The 21,571-nt window shown below is 38.7% G+C and overlaps 1 protein-coding gene across 1 annotated transcript in view; it reads left to right on the top strand.

The window, feature by feature from the left end:
* Positions 1 to 21,571, top strand: part of LOC109039674 (HEAT repeat-containing protein 5B) — a gene marked incomplete at its 5' end in the record, with an annotated part of 181,965 nt that overhangs the window by 159,560 nt on the left and 834 nt on the right. Inside the window, 2 exon segments of the mRNA XM_072296271.1 lie at positions 9,547 to 9,760; positions 17,419 to 17,564. Coding sequence (XP_072152372.1) covers positions 9,547 to 9,760; positions 17,419 to 17,564 — 360 coding nt within the window.

The raw sequence follows: 21,571 nt of genomic DNA, 5'->3' as shown, positions 1-21,571 counted from the left end.
GTTTTGCCTTCTCATTATTTTTATCGGTCATGAATTCATTTTGACGTGCCCAACTACCCATCCACACTCTTTTCTTTGCAAGCGGATTCCTAAGCTTACATCTCAAGTGGGAATGTGTCTTGGTTAAGGGAATAAAAGTTCCTCGATCTCATCCCAATTTGAAACGTACCCCGTCTTTTGAAAGCTTCCACTCTTCTTGAATTACACGCTCCTTCAGGTGCCGATATCACCGGATCTTTCATAAATAAAGGTTAACTGACAAGGTGGAAAACCTAAATGAATAATGCAAGCAATAACGTGTTGGAAGCTCTCGCGAAGTTGGGCTCCGGATTTTCTCTCGCCGAAGAGATTAGACAACACCTAGAGGAGTTGGTACGTCAACGATGTGCTCCAAAAACAACTCTTAGAGATTTAGAAGAAGCGAAGTAGTGGATTTTCTCGAAGAAACAATACCAGGATGAAAACCTCCCATTGATTAGACGGACCCTGTGTTTCTTAGAGCTCACCTCCAGGCGTCCATATTTTGCATCAAGACGTTAGGCAGCACCTGGCATTGTAATCCAGATTTGGATTGTGGCAGGAAAAATGTTGGAGAAAAAGTCAGTTAGGTCGTATGCACTGGGCCACACTCAAAATATTTTTTCTTGAGATATTATTTTGACTTGAAGCGTCGTTTCTGGTTAACAACACTTGGTTTTTTGCGTTAAATTCTTGCGGATTGTACTTAAAACCTGTTTCTTGGAGTTAAACAAGCGTTGTTTCACTATCTTTTTTTTTTAACTTTAACTTAACGCTAGCAAAACAACGTTTGTTTAACTTAAAAAAACCAGATTTTGTCCATAAGAAACTCATTGTCAGTCAATATGATATCCTGAGAAAAATTGTTTAGTGCATGTGTTCCAGAGCTATGGAGCAATGGAGCTATGTCTGTGAAAATGTGCACAAAAAAGTTGCGCACCACCTTACACTTGTCGGACGCACGGTTTCAAGTGTACCGAGATGTGCAAAGGCGACTTCGCCTTCATGTACCTTTACTACGAACAACTCTGGATTACCTTTGGGTACTCCAGAGTTCTGCGAAAAATTCGACCTTGAAGAAGAATACGAAGATGAAGGAGAAAGCACAACAATGCACATTGACACATAGTGACTCTTCACACGACAGAGAGGCATTATTTTTCTGTCTTATAAGCCAATTAAATTTTCATTTTTATCAGTGAAATGTAACTTAGTTTATTTTAATGTGTTTAGAGGAAGTTATATCTATTCAAATTTATATTTATATATTTTGGTTGTTCTTACAAAACATTTTTCCATCCAATCTTAAATGTTTAGGATTTTTCTTAGGGCGTACATCTCCGTCTTAATTTTATTTTACTTATGGAAAGTTGCCCATGCGGCAAAACGTTTTCGGTAACATCCACTTTCCGAATAACTCGGCCACTGGAGCCGAGATTTTTTATCCCTGCGGCCAAAATTCGATAACACTGTCAAAAACTACGCACAGCTATGCCGGGCTTTGGGCAATTTTAACGAATTTTAGCAGCAAGGACCACTAATTTTGGCCGCAGTTGCCAAGCTTTTCGGGATTTAGATACTGCCGAACACTTCTTGTATTGTGTATTCGAAATGTTTTGCCTGATTAAGTATTTTGCGATGGTTTTTCATTTACTCACTTTTGGCTGTAGAGGAAATATCTTGGGTTTCTAAACCCCCTTAATTAAAGTACTTTAGAAACTTTACTGTTTGTTGATTCAATGCTTTGAAGTATGAAATGCTTGGCCAGTGTTTTTCAATCTATGAATTTAGGTTTGAATGATCTGTCGTGCTATGTCTGTTTTATTGATAATTTCGGAAAGTTACGGCCACTCCTAGAATAATCCTTTGAATTTATGAAATATTTTGCATCAATATCTCAATTCAATTTTAGTTTGAAGAAGAAGTTGTTTGTGCCCCTAAAAAGGAAGTTTTTTTGTGCTCCTTTGCTCATTCACATGGTATTCTGAATCTTAATCTGAAGACTATAAAACATTTTTCAGGAGCACCCGTACCCTGGAAAACTCGCGACCTGGAACTGTTATTTTTGGTTCCAGCTTCCGCAATACGACAAAAGTGCTGAAAGTTAGGCACTAAGTTTGTGATGAACTTTCGGTAGTTTTGCCGACTTGCAGTACCCAGAAACGAAACTCATGACTGCTAATTCCGACTTTTTCAGGATGAAGATATTGCAAGAAATTGGCTTACCGTGAACTTGGCGTTTAATTTCCTATATAATTTGCCACAAAATTTCCAAATAGTTCAGCTTTCCAAAATCCAAAAATCATTATCTCAGATTTACGGGAAGAAAATTCATTTTCAATACAGGAGCATGCTGGAAGGGTAGGGGCTCCTTTGAGTATGAAAAATTAATTGATCTCTTTCATTCCTTGTAATTTTTGTTACTTTTGTATTGATAATAAATTGGTTATTCATTTCCTAAACATTTCAAAAGAAATCGGGCTGTTCTTATAATCGAAAAGACCCTATTCTCTAGAAATGAGGAACATTTAAAAAGTTTTTTCATGTTTTCATTTGGCCATTTAAGGTTTATGGCAAAGAACGGAGTGTGGATGGGTAGTTGGGCACGTCAAAATGAATTCATGACCGATAAAAATAATGAGAAGGCAAAACCATTGAAATTTTCAAGTCCAGAGGGGGGAGGGGGCTGCCAACTCGCGATTGCTCCTTAGCGATTTACCATATTTTCTTCTAAAACTTATCTCAGCGGCTCAATGTTCCTTGTCCATGTCTGTTTTGACATTCATTTTAATTACTTACTCAGAATTATAAAGCCTCTGGATGGAGGATTCTAAGCTTCGAGGGGGAGAGGAGATGGCCTTGGGGCCCCCTGCTCACCCCCTGCATCTCCCCGATGAGCAAAGAACAATTTCCTATCTTATATTTGAAATTCCCTACCTATAAAACCTGTTGGCATCTATTTCATACGGCGTATGAAGCTACCTACGGTCATTTTCCCACCATGAGGTCAATTTTGGCCGCCATATTGGATTTTGGGGCCCTTTCTAAGACTAGATGACCATTTCAATGTGAAATTCGAGTTCTACAACCAAAATTACCTATGAATAGACATCCCACTCGGGGTATTAAGGAATTTCAAAATTTTTGGACCCCCGGCGGCCATTTTGGGGGGCACCCTGAGCCTCCCCGAAGGGTCTAGCACAATTTCTGACTTCATATTCGTTATTCCCGACCCAGAAAACCTATCTGCGGATATGTCATACAGTATATACAGCCATCTACGGCCATTTTCCCGCCGAGGGGCCCATTTTGGCCGCCATCTTGGAATTGGGGGCCCCCCCTTAGGTCGGAGGATTTTTTGAATGTAAAATTCGGATTCTACGACTAAAATTACATATAAATCGACACCTCAGTCGACTCTGTAGGAAAATTTATAATTTTTCAACCCCCCGGCGCCCCTTTTGGGCGCCATCTTGAATGGGGGGCGCCGGATTGATTTTTGAACTTGACACCATCGAAAATCTGATTCTACGTATCAAGACGAAGAGATTGATGTTTCGAACACACTCTTTTCACAATACTGCAGACAAATCATCTTTTTTGTACATCAGCAACTCCACTAGTTCGTCGAATTTTGATATCTCCCGACTTTTTTCCGTGTAAGAATCATCACATTTTCTCGCAAAACAAACTATTTCGGATGAAGAAGTCTATCATTAGGATCTTAATGATTTTTTTTAAAAAAAAAAAAAAAAAAAAAAAAAAAAAAAGGGTTTTAAAGATTTTAGAAAACCGGCACTCCCTTGTTTTCGGTCCGGAAATACTCCTAGTATCAAATTGTCGATTACAACAAACTTCTGTTTTCTCCTTAATTCCACGGTAATCAATGGGTAGGTTACGAACGTACGCATAATTTCATGACATTTTTGGCCGCCATTTTAGAATAGTGTGAGAATTTTGAAAAACTAATACCGAATTCGTTTTTCTCGTCCCAATGAACGCCCGGATACCAAGTTTTATGCAGTTCCATTGATAAATAGCCGAGGTTACAATTTTCCGCCATTCCGTAGGCTGCCATGTTGGGAAGGAATTGTTATTTAGAAAACTGAAGGCAGACTGGTTTTTTGCGTCCCAAAAAAACCCCCGGATACCAAGTTGTATGCGATTCCATCGATAAATGGCCGAGATACCCATTTTTCAGACATTTTCGGCCGCCATTTTGTGAATAATCAAGATGGTGACCTGGGACTTGCGCCAAAAATTTTCTTTTTTTATCCTCTTTTCAACGATGGGTCACAAGTGGGGGGTTGCCATTTGAAAAAAAAAAGTTGCCCCCCGCCCTCCCCTAGGGAGGCCCCCAACAAATTTTGGGGAGTGCCAAAAAGTAGCTTACTTTGACTTAAGGACATCCCCCAAAATTCGTTTTTCTACATGTAGCCGTTTAAAAAATAAACAGCCGTCCCGGGACTTTTGCCGCACCCTGTATATATTAATCTACCTCTCCTTCTCTATTGCTAATGATGAATAAATATCTTTTTTTCATCTATTAATTTAATATATTTAAGTGTTGTTTTATGTCAGCACTTAAATATTGGTACAAGTCAGTGCTAAGAGCCTTCACATGATTTTCTGATGATTTGTTTACATTGGTTAAACTACTGCTGGCCTCTTTGGAACAGCGAGGGCCTCAAAAAAAAATTTAACAAAAATAAGGCACAAGCCGATGAAGAAGATTAGCTTAATTTCCGAGGGACCAGCCGGTTTAATTTTTGAGGTGGCCAGAAACCGGCAAAGACCATAACATCCAGATACGAAGAAATTATGAGAAAACTTGGAGAATGATTAATACTTTTGAATTTTAAACGAACAACACGTAAGCGTTTGCAGAGTGCAAAAGCGCTCGCAACTAGCGTGAATGTAACATACGCTAGGGTGAAATATTGATTGGAGATGATTGTAATGACGGAGAGATCAAAATTTGGAATATTATATGAGAAACACGTAAGCGCTTGCAGAGTGCAAAAGCGCTCGCAACTAGCGTGAATTTAACATACGCTAGGATTAATTGGAATTGGAATATTAAATGAGGATATAGGGGTAGTTGAATCTAATTGACGTAAGAAATAATTTTAATCATAGGCACCAGGGGGGATGCCCGCAACTATCGTGAATGTTAAGCATACATTAGGATTTTAAAAGAAGTTGAAAGCATAAGTGTTAGCGATAGCCGCTAATACTCGCAACTGACGCGATTGCAAGCTAACATCTGGATACCCAATTTTTAAGAAAGAAGTGAAGTCATAGGTACATGGAATAGACTCATGTACTCGCAACTAGCGCGAATTGCAACGTACGCTAGGGTAAGAATTTAATTGAGGGACTTGAAAAAGTGAAAAGGATAGAAAAAGGAAAGAGAGAATTTTTAAGAGTGTTTGTGTGAAGCTTGTATGCAAATATCTAAAGGATATTTGCATACAAGTTGTTAATGCTGAGAAGGAAAATTTTATTAATGAAGCATCACTTGATAGCTTTCTTGAGCTCTTTTCCTCATATAATATGACACTTTTCCAAGTCCTTGACTTGGTCTCGTGAACTGCTCCGCTGGACTGGGGAGGAAAGTCTCTTTGAAAAAGCGGGGAGAAAAAAGCCAGAAAAGTGCGTCCTCTTGTAAAATCTCAGTGACCTTTAGCCCAAGGTGTAGGCTGCCAGGGTTGATTCCAAACTTCGTTCTTCAAGCGGGCAAGAGACCTCCGCTACTTAACAGGAACAGCGCTTTCATGTCCTTGATCCATGACTGATGCCGAGGGCAAGTCCTTTTCCTTCATAAAAGTCCGAGTCCAATTTCCAAGATGAGAGAGAGAGTCCAGTCCAAGTGAGTTCCAAGGGGGATCCGTCCAGTCCGGCAGGTGAGACACAAGTGAAGATAAGAGCGGATCCCTGGAGTATAAGGTGGGCGCGCAAGAGCCAAAAGGAACAAAGCCCCGAAACCTCCCGGCCGAAGAGGCGTCGCTGGGCTGATTTGTGCTAACGGCGGAGTGAATAAACTGGTGTTTTTAATCTTGAATCTGGACTTTCTGCATTTTTAATAATTGTAACTGATAGCTCTCAACGAGTACTTTTCGGAAAACACAATAGTTCCGTGGAAACTCGCGTGCGGAGAATAAGAAAAGCTCATCAAATGTTCACAACGAGCAGTTACACGCGGGACCTGGGGTACCTAAGCACTAATATAGAGTGAACTTAGGAGTATATTGCAAGGTTTTATGGTAGATTTGTGAAGAAGGTTACTATTAGAAGTGATTTAAAGCAAAGGGAACGAAAGTGCCGTTCTCTGCACGCTAGTTTTAACGATGGTAAGTGCTGGCTAGGCGGGAGGGGAGGTGGAGCGGCGGGTGCTGCGCGGGATCTGCGCGCAAGCACGGTCAAAGCTGGAATGATTTCATTGGCTCCTGGAATGTTGCTCGGCCGAGCTTCGATTATGCAACGAGCCAATGAGGAGTGATGTTCGCGCGGGAAAATTCAAAGAGATGGTTTTCTCTCTTATTCATATTTCCCGCTCGGGATTAATTTTTGCACGGGAACGGATGCTAGCTGAGAGCCAGTAAAATTGAAGGGAGAAGCTACACAGGCAGTAGCTCACTTAGTTATTGGTGCTCGCATAAATGTGGGAGCTACTTTAATCTTAATCCTGAATAATTTTGCTTTGTAACTTTTAGCAGGAAAAACTCTGTTTTTCTCTAAGACATAATAATTCTCGCATTGGAAAAATGAATGCTGAAGTTCTACAGAAACTTGCATCCATACTTTAATGAGCGGGAAATTTCTGATGCGCTTTTTAAGTGAATGAGTGAGTAATATGTTTTATTCACGCTAAGCGATGAATGATTTTGATTATATTCTTTAGAGAATAACCTACTAACTGACCTGCAGGGCGGCCGAAAGCAGGGTTAATAAAACTTTGCAATTGACTTACGGGAAGAATAGCCTTTCCGTTTTTACGGGGTTTTGCAGTCCCTGTTTGGGGATTTTTTTGTAAGGATTGTTTCTAAATAATTTTAACTTGACTTCCGTTGCGGGAGAAGTAAAGCGGAGGTAAAGTTCTGAGCTTGGGTGAGCCGCACTAGTTTTTTATTTGAGATTCTATTTGAATTCAATGCAATTTATTTAGGTTCTTTTCATTCGCTATGGTGAGCGAAGAAAACACAAAACACTCTTGTGATGAGAGTATTCAGTGGATGGAAGAGGCGTTCTAACTTAAAGTGCTATACTAACCTTTCCTATTTTTTAATTGACGTGAGTTAAGTTGTTTTGTTCGCCGTGGTGAGCGAAAAACCCTGAAAAAACTTTCGCGAGAAGGATCCCAGGAAAAAAAAAGAATGTGGAAAAAAAGGTGTTCTAAGTTCTTAGTACTAACCTTTTTTCCAGTTTTAATTGACGTGATTTAAGCTGTTTTATTCGCCGTGGTGAGCGAAAAAACCCCGAAGAGTTTTTATGTTAAAGCCTCCGGGAAAAAGGAAGGGGCGGAAAAAAGGCGTTCTAAGTTCTTAGTGTTATACTAACCTTTTTTCCAGTTTTAATTGACGTGATTTAAGCTGTTTTATTCGCCGTGGTGAGCGAAAAAACGAGGAAAGGTTTTCGTGAAGAGAGATTTCCGAAACAACAGAATCAATACTTCCTTCAGTAAGTTTTCTTTAACTTCATCCGCATATACATGCAGAAAAACAAACTTTTAGAATCAGGTTTTCTTTTCCGCTGATCTTCGTAATGCTTACTGTGCTGATTTATGAATGTAAAATTAAGAAATCCTTACATTCCATTTTCCATTAACATTAAGAAGCTGGGCGGTCAGACAACTCGCGAGTACCGAGTCGTCGTGCACAAGCTAAAAAGTCAGAGCTCTAGACACCAAACGGGTTCGCGGTTTCTCTGGTAGAGCGCGGCTGCTTGGTTCGTCATAGTGCCTACAGGATTCACTAGTGGCGCAGCGCTCTGCTACCAAGCTCATGAGAGAGTCGTCGCGCACACGCGGTTTTTTGGTCAGAACTTTTCTTTCTTTCTTTTTTTTTTTTTTTTTTTTTTTTTTTTTTTTTACCAGTGCGCGGCAACACTCTTTAAGAACAGAAATTTTGCTAATTAATGCATTCCTTTGATGCAATTGGTCCAATTCAGAATCAGTTTCTGTACCCACGGAGATAAAACTTGTGTTACTTTTTGGGTTTGTAACATTATTCGACAGTGACATGTTTTGACAGTGACATGATGGCGCCACCGGTTGGAGATAATGATGACGAGGGAGATGGATGCGTCAGAGATGAGCTCATTTTCAGTCCACCATGCATGCGGTAGTCACGTTGGCACAAACCTTTAAGAGGATTTTTCCGGGTGGGTGCATTCACGGATGCGGAAGTGGAAGTAGTGTTCGGTTTACCTTTTGAACTACCTTGTATTTGCCTAGGGAACAAGGCAGAGGCATCGTCGTCAGGAGAGTTCAGCATACTCGTCCGCTTTGCCCTAGTATTTACGAAGTTCTTTATCATTGATGATTTGGTCTCAGGAGATCTTATCTCGGCTTTACGTCTGCTCTGAGAAGTTGCTCGTACATCAGCCGTCAAGCGGACTAGCCGGCAGGTTCTCGGCGGCTGCAGTCGAGACACAGGCGTCATATGGGCGACTATGATAGGGAGTGCAACTCGGTATGTTTTGGATTGAGGCCGGAACGTTTATGAGGTAAATAGACCGAGATTTGGCAGCGACGGAGAGTTAGAACCACTGTGCAGAACGTTGATAACGACTCAGATAAAATTTTTATTCTGCAGGTTTACTTATTGAAAAAAACACAGAAAGAAACTTTAAGAAAGCGGCTAAGAAGCGTGAAAAACCTACAAACCGTTATTATATTCGGAAAGAGCACATTTTAATTGATAAGTATGTACACCTTAAAATTAAGTAAGGACCAAGAACTATCACCTTAGGTAGTACAATACAGAGCGATGTGTATGCGTGTTGGACTCACGCGCCATCTCCCTTTACATTAAATGAAACAAAACTGACAATAAGTGCCAAAGTTTGCGATGCTCATGAGCCGTGGGCATGTGACAAGAAAGTTGTGAACTGAGCAGACTCAGATCCCGGATCGTCGTCGCCGCTGAGGTCACTGGCGTTTTATAATTCCCATTTATTCTTACGGCCCTCAACTAACGAGCACACTCCCTCTTTCCCACCAGTCTTTGGTTCCTTTTAGCAGAGATACGTACATTTACTGCCAGTCCCTCTGGGTTTTCACGGCAGTCATTGTACTAATATTCAAAAAATTTAATCAATTTAAATCTGATTTTTTGTACCCAATTTGACAATAACCGCTCTGTTGAAAATCTCTTGTGGGCGGTGACACCTAAAAGAAAAATTTTTAGATAATTAATCATATCCGCCAGGGTCTGCGATCCGTGCGGCATTGACTTTTGCCTGGCTTTTTTTTTCTTTTTTATTTTCTATTGTGAATGCTGAAGATTCGTGATTTTTAATCAACAGGTTCGAATAAAGTGTGTAGAAACACTTCGTTCTATTTTTGGTCATGCCGAGCGAAGAGTGTCGGTGGAATATATTCACGCATTAGCACCAAAGATAATTCAACATTTGCATGCTCCGTCAGCCAAGCAAGTCTCAACTGAAGCAGAACTAACTTTCGTCATTCGAATGATCTATACGATGGAAACGCTCATCCAATTAGTTGAGTCTAAAAACAGTGAGTCCTCAATAGTTTTCCGTCACTTCAATCAGTATTTCTGCATGGTTGCTCTTGTTTTCTTTCTTTCTTTGTTCCTTCTTTAATGGTAAGTAGTGATGGAGGTAGGGAAAAGGAGACAGAATTAAAAAGAGCAGGTTACTATATTTCTGCATTATGTGGTCTTGTGCATCATTCACTCTGAAGAGCACCCATAAATTCCATAAATTGACTCATCGAAGGCCCTTAAATGTTCGGAAACGAGGAATAATGCAATTGGGGGAAGTTCAGTCAAATTTAAAGGACTGATATGTTTTGGCATTGATCAAAGAATAAAATTTTGAGCAAGTATTCTCAGGTTTTTATGTGAATTCACAAATACTTAAAAGAAGTTATTATAATGCATATCTTAGACTTTATCTTTAATAGAAAATGGCTGATATCACTCAGCTGGCCCGAGAAAAAGTTATGGAATTGTTACTGGCTTCAGAGAGGGCCTATTACTAACACTTATTACATTTTTTTATGAGGCAAATTATGGTCAGAAATTAAGTTATCAGGAATAGACTACCTTTAAAAACAGGAAGTAGATATTTTTTGCTGTAATTCAAATCGGGAGCTTCTCAAATAAGTTCCCTTTTTCGTGATTCCATCACAATTGAGTCAGTATATGAGACAAAATTCAATGTTCAAATGACACACTGTTGGAAAATCGCAGAAAACAGCAGAGGTCCTGGAGTCAGCCTTTTAAAGAAAATGAATAGTTCGTTTAATTTTAGTGGAGGGTTGTAAAAGAGGCACACAACTCTCACCCCCATGTGATCATCATTGAAAACAGTGTAAGTTTAAAAAAGGCTGTTGGACAATGGACATTTATGCATGAGTGGCTCAAATTCGCTTCGAAAAATCATTTTCCAAACATTTGAAAGAGGAGTATGATATAATTTTAGAGTTCCAGTTACTCGGAAAATAAATAATTCAACACCTTCGAGTTATAATAGGAAGTTACGTGACTGCATGCTGATCATTGAATTTAATAGACTAAGGAAACAAAAAGAATGTTGAGCGATCTTTAGTGGAAGCAGGTAGTTGCAGTGGACAAAGAAGGTATGTAGCAGACTAATTAACTGCAACTCAGAAGAGACTCCGTAATTAGTTTATCATTTCCTCCTTTGGTCTATTATAACCACTCGTATGAACTAATAAGATCCCTCCATTGTCCCATTGTCTTCTTTGTCCATTGTGTTAACTCATCAGCTGTTATATTCCTAACCCAGTATTATAAAATAACTCATAGTTGAATGTGGAATGGAGTCGTTGTCCCTTTCTTTGACTGAGTGTTCTACATAATGGTGACCTACCGACGTGATACCTAAATAAAAAGTTTGTTGTGCACTGATAAAGGTATGAAGCAGACGCTCGTCACCGTACATTCATAGTTCAGCATTGTGTGCAGTAGACGCTCCTCACCACACTAGCTGAAAAAATGAACAATATACCGGTTAAAATCATGTGCAGGTAACGCAGTAGGCGCTAGCCACCCTAAACCACACCACCCAACGTGCCCTCGTGCCGTTATCAGCGCTTTTAAGTCCGTGCCCTCGTGCCGTGGACTTAACCTCCAATGAGCTCTTGTGCCGTGGAGTAAAAACAAGGCCTTGTGATGGCTAAATAATAAAGAAGCCGATAATAAATGAAATGAGGGCTAAATAATAAATAAGCCGATAATAAATGAAATGACGGCTAAATAATAAATAAGCGGCTAATAAATGAAATGACGGCTTTCAGCCGATAATATATAAAATGACGACTTTCAGCCGATAATACATAAAATGACGACTTTCAGCCGATAGTAAATAAAATGACGACTTTCAGCCGATAATAAATAAAATGACGACTTTCAGCCGATAATAAATAAAATGACGGCTTTCAGCCGATAATAAATAAAATGACGGCTTTCAGCCGATAATAAATAAAAAGACCTATCTAAGCGAAAGTGCATTTAGGCATAAAAGACCTGTCTAAGCGCGAAAGTGCATCTAGGCATAAAAAACCTATCTAAGCGGGAAAGTGCATCGGCTTTCAGCCGATAATAAATAAAATGACGGCTTTCAGCCGATAATAAATAAAAAGACCTATCTAAGTCTCAGTACATTTAGGCTAAAGCCCTGTCTAGTCGGAGTTTAGAGGAGAAAAAGTATAAATTTGAGTGAGAAAAAAAAGTATACATCTGAAAGAGAAGAAAAAGTATGACCCAAGTGAGCAGAAAATAAAGTTATGATCCGAGACTGATATGAGTTATAAGATCGAGAATAAATAAAAGTGAGCAGAGATATAACAATGGAATAAAATACATAATACTACAGCAAATATTTAGAAAGGAGGATATACTAGTGAAGCAAAACCCAGCGCATCTGAAGTGTATGAAGCAAAAACCTTAAAAAAAAAGAAGAAGAAGCTACAGAGGAGTCGAAAATGCGAAAGGAAAACATGGTATGTATGCTGTCCAGACTTGTGAACTTTATGGAAACAACTTCCGAAACAAACTCACCTGAGATAAGTGAAATAAAAGCCCAGCATATCAGTTGTACCAACTTGATTTTTGAATATTTAAAAGTAACAGTTGCATTAAAGCACCTACAGAAAAATGTGTGGAATCCTGAGGAGATAAACTCCTGACTCAACAATGCATGCAATGACTGCAGTAGATGACAATGTCCCTAACCCTAAAGGCCTAGATACACACGACGATTAACCGCCGCGATTGGGTTGGTTCGGGTCGCATCGCTCAACGCAATACAATCAACAGAGACCATCAGTGCGATTACGTATACACCTAGCGATTAATCGCCGCGATCAGCGCTGATTGTTTATGTTATTACAACCTTTCCTGACTTCCCTTACTTCTGCAGCATATGGTATCTCTGATATTCTTAATTTTCTTCCTGAGAGCAATAGAAATTCCTACATCTTTACAAAAATGAAAAATTATAAAAAGAAATTTCATGAGGAAATTTCCAGAAATTTCATATAACACTCAGAATGCAGGATTAAACCCTAGAAACTTATGAATCTCCTTAATTCCCTTTATACACACGTGGTAAACTGTGAAAGGGAACTTTAGAAATGCCCAGAAAGTTGAGTAAAACAGCAAAAACATAATTTTGAATTTTTTTCTCAAATCTTGGTTAAACACACAGCCGTGCCGGTTGAACACCAAAATAAATTTAACGGATAAAGTAAGACGTTAGCTTTCATATTTGGAACATAACAAATTTCTCAACTATAAAGAATCCTAGTTCCCCCTAATAGTCTATCCTTTTTTGGTACAAAAGCGAGGGAGGGATCTTAAACTATCCTTGAAACAATTTAAATGATTTTTCAGAAACTAACAGTTTCCTTCGCTAACGTGTTTCTTTTTTTAAATAGGAAATATTTGATGAATAAGTAGCTCCAATTGGTCTAATTGACGAATACTATTCTCTTTAAAAATAAAAACAAATTCTGTTTGAAAAAACAAGCATTTTTGACATTTTGTCGGTCGAAAGAAATTTCATGGGGAAAAAAGAAATTTCACGAAATTTCATTCGATGAAATTTCTTTTAGCAACTGTGTGCGAGAACCACGAAGACAGAAAAACGTAAACAAAAACACATGTAAACCACATGTACTGGTGGATTTCGCATCCATCAAGAATAAACAGGACTCAACAAATGCATCTACTCGCCCAAAAAGTAGGATTGAATCCTACTTTGAATTCAATCGCGGCGATTGGAGAAATTCCGAGAATTTCACTCGCCCGTCGCGGCGATTGACCGAATACACCTGCGTTTAAACGCCGCGATTGCAATCGCGGCGATTAATCGCCGTGTGTATCTAGGCCTTGACAAATTTTTGTGTCATTTTCAATTGGCTTTTGTAAAGAAGAGAGAATGAGCATAATAGAGAAATAAAGCGAGTTTAACATCCATGAATTTTTATGTAACTTATCATCGTTGCAGATTAATTATTATGAACTTGATACATTAACACATGGTGAAAATAATACGATATTCATAATTCCTCAGTAAATTATTATACCATACATAAAAACCGATTTAATAGTGCTCTACTTAGAAATCGAATTTCCAAAAATTTGAATTTGCTGTTTGGAAGGAAATCATCCAAAATGTATGATGTATTTATACTTTTAATAATCCTAAAAGTAAAGTATACTTTAATAAAGTAAAGACATTTAAAGAAATATTTAAAGATTAAATAAGAAGCCGAAAGACAGCGGAAGACTAATAAATACAGCTGAAATGAGGAGATAAAAGAGAAGTGTTGACAAATGAGTCTGAGTTCAGTGGTTTACATAATAATAATGCAGATCCTTATTGATTGAATGTTCAAGAATGATGAATGTTCGAATTGAGTAAAGCTCAAAAAGTATTAAAAATCCCGTATGGGGGATCAGTAGCATTGAAAGCGATTCTTACCCATAGTCTGAATTTCTAGCTGTGGAGATGAGATCTCTGGATGAGAAAGAAGGTGAATAACATTTTACACTTACAATTAGTGTAGAAACAAGACAGACTAAATTATCCGATATTATCAGACATATCATCATGATCTTAAGTTAATATCAATGTGTAAGATAAATAGTTCGTTTTTCTGTTTCTGTTGTTATCTGGTTTCAGGTAACCTACTAACACCTAAGAGCAAAAAATAATGGAACTAAACCGAGCCCATCCATATCCTCTGCTGTCCTGTCCGTCCTATTTTCTCCTGTCCATCTTGTGTTGTCCTATGTATATCCTACATCCTATGCATGGAATTCTGTATGAAACCCTGACTGAATGCTCATAGCCTACTTTGCGGAATTATATCCGCGGCCACTCTTCGTGACCCACGCTGGACCCCTGATGAGATGAGAGATGATGATAAAAAGCAAATCAAAATAAGAAAATAATAAACAAAAACAGAAGAAGAAGGCATATTCCTGTATCACTAAATCGTCTAGAATAACGATCAGAGCAGAGAGTACTTTAACTTTCACAAACACAAGGAAGCGTGCACCCAACAATTTTGTCTGGCGGGAATGATTATTCAAGAAGAATAAAAATGTTATGCTTTTGTACCCAAATCTAATGATTAGAGTATAACTCAATTAAATGCTGCTGTTTTTGAGCGGTTTTTCCTGTACTTCAGAACATATACATTTGAAGTCTGATGTGAAAATCCCTGTGAAGGAAATCAGCATCTTGGCAAAGGCACTTGATGACGTCATTCCTCAAAGTATCAACTTGTTCAAAAGAGCCCAAATGGCGGAAGCAGCTCTTGACAGAGATAGAGATGATATTAGCAGTGTAACAAGATGCATATCGACGGTAGAAGACATCGTTAGTTTGTTGGTTATAAGGAACAGAAGTAAGCTTTCCTTAACTTCTTGCTGAACTTAAAGTAGAACAACGAATGCCTGAAGAAGAATAATGAAGCATGAAATCTCAGAAGAACAACTGATCATGCATCTAGCCAAATCGACAAAGAATTGACGGAGCTTAACAATCAAAATTACCTACTAGCCAGGGAGAAATATGGAAAAAAAGGGCTTAACCCGGAACAAATTGCATAACAATTTATTCCTGTGTAAACGTCATCAGTAGGTCCTCCTGAACAACATACAAAAAGTTTGCCACGGTCCGACCCCGGAACACCCCCCAAAATGACGAAAATTCAAAATGGCGGCCATAATAAGGGCCTATGGGATTTCGGTATTTTAAAATGTTCCTACAGTGTCATGTGAGGTATCATTTCCTATGTAATTTTGGTCGCAAATTTCATTTCTGAAGTCCAAAAAGCCCCTAGGTCAAAGGGGGTGACTCAAATCCAAGATGGCGGCCAAATTTGAAATGCAAGAGGGTCATTTTTCAATTTTTACGTGATTGGGCAAGTGAGGTGTCGTTTCCAATGTAATTTTGGTTCAATGTAATCTAAGCTCCCCGGTCAAAGGGGGTGCTCTAAATTCAAGATGGCGGCTAAATTTGAAAGACAGGAGGGTGAATTTTTTCGATTTTTACGTAAAAAATGAGAGTGAGGTGTATCAATTCTTATGAAATTTTGGTTGTAAATTTCATGTCTCAAGTCAAAACAGTCCCCCTGCTTATAGGGAGTGCCCTAAATTCAAGATGGTGGCTAAATTCGAAAGGCGGAAGGGTGCATTTTTGAAAAAAAATTCACCGAACAAGGCAAGGAAGGTGACTATTCCGTGTATTTCTAGGCGACAAGTCTAAATTAAACGTAAAATATGAATTTTACTCATAAGTGAGACGTGTCATGCAAACGGTATGAAAATAATTTAATAGGAGCACCCAGTGAGTTATTTTTGCTCATTTTTAAAGGCATCAAGTCTCAATCAAGATGAGGACATCGAACGTGACGGATTCACCGAACAAGGCAAGGAAGGTGACTATTCCGTGCATTTTGGTCGACGAACGACAACTGGAATTTGTCTACTTTTTAATGGAATTTCAATTTGACCCTAAAGAACCTCCTTGCGTAAAGGCAGCGCTTCCAGACTCCTCTCGAAAGTGCCTGCAAGTTCCTGCAGACGAGAAGAATCACTACGGCGTTTACCCTAGAGTCGTGGCTTCAAGATCACAACCAAGTGAAAAATTAGGATGCACTATTTTATACACTTTATTACGAAGAAAAACAAGAACTAATAAATTTAAGTTTAAAATTGGTTGATTATAATGAAATGAAAATGATTAAATGAATAACGAAATAATGTCATAATTAACATAATGCTAATGTCCTAAATGTGTAATTAAGGAAACCTCAAGGGGGGGGGGGGAGTAGGTTAACTCATCAGCTGATATATTCCTAACCTAGTATTATAAAATAACTCATTGTTGAATGTGGAATGAAGTCGTTGTCCCTTTCTTTGATTGAGTGTTCCACACATCGCCTTGTCTGTCAATTTCAAAAATCGGCTAGAGAGACTATTGGATCATGAACACTTATGTGGTTTAAGATAGATCTCACAAGATTTGTTCAGGACAGCCCATAATGCCCTATATTGGGTAAAGAAGGGTGAATTTAATGTCAAAGAACTTACTCATACCTGCACTCTGGGAATTCAATATTCAGTTATTGCATTTGGCTAAATTCTGCCGACGCCAAATTCTGCTGGCAATTCTGCCAATGGACATGAGACGTTTTTATATGATTCTTGGGTTCAGATTCCTCAAAAGAGAGCGAAGAAGGCCCTTAACAGATCCAATTTGTATGTACATGGCCGCTCCTTCACCTGCAGATTAGGTCTAGCTTAAAAAGTAAAAATAAAATAATGGACATTATATATTTTCGCGTCCGCCAATTCAGTTTTCTCGGTGTTAATCCTATTCAGTCCAGTTGCAGAGCTATCAAGCAATGAACTGCCAACAGATGAAGCTAGAGAAAAGCGAAGGATGTAAATATTCAGTTTTTATTTTTCCTGGCTGAAAACACAAATCAAATCACATTAAATCTATGTTTAAGGATATTTTCATCGTGAACCCTGCATTCTTGTAACAAACTTAATAATTTTTCCCCTGATGTCGAATTAAGCTCTTTGAGAATTTTGTTTTTCCGTCAATTTTAGCATATGTGATTACCATGATTCATAATTGCATCTTATTTTTTGCCTTTAACCATAGGAATCCAACTGTTAAGTGTGCTAGTGCCAGTATTAATTGAATTTCTTCTTCCTGATGCCAACTTTAAAGCAATTAATCACCATGCCAAACTTTTACACGAAATCAGTTTACAATGGCTCATGAAAATTGGCCCTCAGTATCCTCAGGTAAGAAATATATTTGACCATAATCTTTCCCTTGATGGAGCAGCATTTCACTGAGTTACAAAAAAGCTGTCATTACTAATTAGTGGTAGTTAACTGTAATGATGTACTCACAGGGTTGTTCAAATTAAAATTTTTTCTGTCTGTTCCCTGTAAATTCTGAAACAAGAAGACCTAATGTGATTGTAAGGACTTTGGAATGTAGCAATTTGCATTTAATCCCAGCTAGACAGAACTTTTCCTGCTTCAACCATGGTATTTTCATGACCTATCTGTCAGTTGGGAAGATTAGGGGAGGGGAGTATGCCTTGACTGTCCTGAAATTCGGCATTTACATTTACTAAGTACTCTCCTAAAATGAAGGCACTGGTTGAAGTCACGACCTTGAGTTTTTTCAAAATATCCGCTCATCAGATTCAGCAACTTCAGCAAGTGTGTCTACCTGAATATGAAGGGTTAACAAGGGGTTAATAGGGGGGGGGGGATCTTATTGATCTGAAACTTGGTGGTTACAATGGTCACATGCATCAAGGATACTATCAAAATGATTTTCATGAGTGAAGGTTGAATCTGAATCTTTTGCAAAATGAGTTCGTCCCAATTTTGCTGTCTATTCCATCTTTCTTGAGGCAGTGAATTTATTCTCATTTTAGTGTACAGTAGGTAACAACAGACATATATGTAATAAAAAAAAAGAAAAAAAAAAAAAGAAAATAAAAAACCCACTAATGGCACTTGCTCATTGTGTTTGGTGGAGCCTCTTTGTTTGATTTTATTTTGTTTCATTATTCCCCCTTTTTTGTCCCTTTTTTCCCTTCTTTTTATTATTTTTTACTACAAGAGCTACTTTTAAGTCTCTAATGCCTGGACTAAGAGAAAATCCCAAGTTTTTAGTTTGGGGCTGTATTTTTAGTCCAGTCAATCTGCCATTTTATTTTGCGAAAATCTGAGGAGAAAAAAGTTAGACGGATTCCTATGTAGTTTTGGTCGCTGAATCTAAATCTGATGTTTGCCAACAAAAATTTTGTCTGGAAATGGCCGCCATCTTGAAAAAATGGCGGAAAATCACTTTTCCCCCCAGAATCTCACTTATTTTGGAGTTTTCGACAAAATGAGTTATCTTTATTTTATAAGTACGTAAAATTTCCCATCGAACGGCTTTTAGATTTTTGAAATCGGACAATGGACTACTAGACAAGGTACGAATTTAAGCATTCTGATACATATTTTTTAACCAAAATTTCACGTAAAACACGATGCGCACAACAAAAATTACCGAAATTAACTCCTTACAATGATATTAAATGATTCCTGATGCGTGAATTCAAACCACCCGCTCATTACAACTCAATGCTCTACGTGATTCACATCGCAGGCTGAACATTATCATTACAGTCTTTGCGATATAAAAATCTGGCAACCTCAATTTTGACGCTTGCGGGCTCAGCTATAGCAAATTGCTTATAATTTGAACAACACATGGTGGGTTATGAACAGTGATCGATTGAGAAGCTAGCTGAAACTGTTGTGGTGCGCAATTTGACTCACGTAGAGCTTTGAGTTTCTCGTGAGCGGGCAGTTCAAAATCCGCTTAACCAATGTGAAATAAAAAGGTTAATATCTTCATCAGGAGCTGGTTTCAGTAATTTTCGTTGGGCGAATCGTGTTCTACGTGAAATTCTGGTCCAGAAACATGTATCAGATTGCTTGAATTCGTACCATGTCTAGTGGTCCATTAGGATAAAAGTCATGGGCGATCGCGTTAAAGGTGGTTTTAGGGGTTGATGAATTTTTCGTGAAATTTGCTGCGTAATAGAAACGCTGTAACGCCGTGGGACAACAAGTGAAACAAAAATTCTGAAAATGGTTTGCAGATGTCCCCCTTGGTACCAGTGACCCTCCACCATGAAAAAATCCCCCACCCCCGCCCCTCCATCCATCTCCCGCCACCGCCGGGCCCCTTATTCTATGTGCACTTTTTTCAATTTATTCACATTAATCACAGGTGTCGAAAATGTATGCAAAACCCTCATGGACCACTTGGTTTTCCAACTTCTATCACCCCCCTTAACCCTGTTATGACCCCTTCACCCCCTCTCCTCCACCCCAAGCCCTTATTAGCCATGTAAGAGCCACCGAACCGATTCTGAAGGGAAGATTTTTTTTTTTTAGGCGGGGAAAATCTTTTAAAGACTTCATCTTAGGCAGCTAGGAACCCGAGATGGCTGTGTGGGATTTCCACCCACTAAAAACCCCTCTGCTTTGGATGAGCCAATTTTAAAAAAAAGCGCTGAATGAATGTTGTCTTGAATAGCTTTTTCTCTGTAACCTTTTCCATAAATCCACTCCAACCCGGTAAATTCGGTATTTCAACAAAATGTCCATAAATCCACAACAAACCCAGCGTTAAGATTTCATCATGATTAGGCAATTTATTAACAGTCTGCAAATGAAGAATTTTGATGTCTTTCATTTTATCGTGGCGTTTCTTTTCAAAAATTTCAACGGGTGTTACTCCAGAGGCCCGAGCTATTTTACCGGCGGATTTTGAGAAATTACCAGGTATTACTTAATCAGGGTGAACTGATTGATTGTGGAGTGCCGTGTGATACACATTACGCCGCCCATAGCATGGAAGGTGTTCATTCCATCAAGCGTTTGACTATTAAAATCTGCAATATCGAATATGAACCGAAAGAAAGCATCGAAATTGATTTTTAAGGGTCCATGCAGGATAGCAGCAGTTTCAAATTCCAACATCTCATCTTAACGCTGGGTTTTTTGTGGATTTATGGACATATTGTTGAAATACCGAATTTACCGGGTTGGAGTGGATTTATGGAAAAGGTTACAGAGAAAAAGCTATTCAAGACAACATTCATTCAGTGCTTTTTTTTTAAAATTGGTTCACCCAAAGCAGAGGGGTTTTTAGTGGGTGGAAATCCCATACAGCCATCTCGGGTTCCTAGCTGCCTAAGATGAAGTCTTTAAAAGATTTTCCCCGCCTAAAAAAAAAAATCTTCCCTTCAGAATCGGTTCGGTGGCTCTTACTTGGCTAATAAGGGCTTGGGGTGGAGGGGAGGGGGTGAAGGGGTCATAACGGGGTTAAGGGGGGTGATAGAAGTTGGAAAACCAAGTGGTCCATGAGGGTTTTGCATACATTTTCGACACCTGTAATTAATGTGAATAAATTGAAAAAAGTGCACATAGAATAAGGGGCCGGGCGGTGGCGGGAGATGGATGGAGGGGCGGGGGTGGGGGATTTTTTCATGGTGAAGGGTCACTGGTACCAAGGGGGACATATGCAAACCATTTTCAGAATTTTTGTTTCACTTGTTGTCCCACGGCGTTACAGCGTTTCTATTACGCAGCAAATTTCACGAAAAATTCATCAACTCCTAAAACCACCCTTAACGCGATCGCCCATGACTTTTATCCTAATTGTCCGATTTCAAAAATCGAAAAGCCGTTCGATGGGAAATTTTACGTACTCATAAAATAAAGATAACTCATTTTGTCGAAAACCCCAAAATAAGTGAGATTCTGGGGGGAAAACGTGATTTTCCGCCATTTTTTAAAGATGGCGGCCATTTCCGGACAAAATTTTTGTTGGCAAACATCAGATTTAGATTCAGCGACCAAAACTACATAGGAATCCGTCTAACTTTTTTCTCCTCAGATTTTCGCAAAATAGACCCCTTTTTTGGGCCAGATTCACTCGACTATTTGCACATTTCTCCAGTTTTTGAACTGAAAAATTCTTTTTGATTTATATAGACCTAGAGATGCCAATTTTGTATTCGAACCACAATCAGTTTTATTAATTAAATTCGCCTTCAAAATCTGTATATAACGAGTGGTCGTAGGTTGTGCGGAAAAAAAACAGTCCGTGAGTTATGGAGAATTTTCAGGAAGTGGGTGTTGTGGAATGAATAAAATAAAAACAACAGTAAATCATGGAATTGTAGAAACTTCACCAATATTCTTCCAGAGGACCTTTTTTCAACTTT

This window comes from Bemisia tabaci, chromosome 2 (genome assembly GCF_918797505.1).
Source record: "Bemisia tabaci chromosome 2, PGI_BMITA_v3".
Lineage (NCBI taxonomy): Eukaryota > Metazoa > Arthropoda > Insecta > Hemiptera > Aleyrodidae > Bemisia > Bemisia tabaci.
This window is presented reverse-complemented; position numbering and strand designations above follow the sequence as displayed.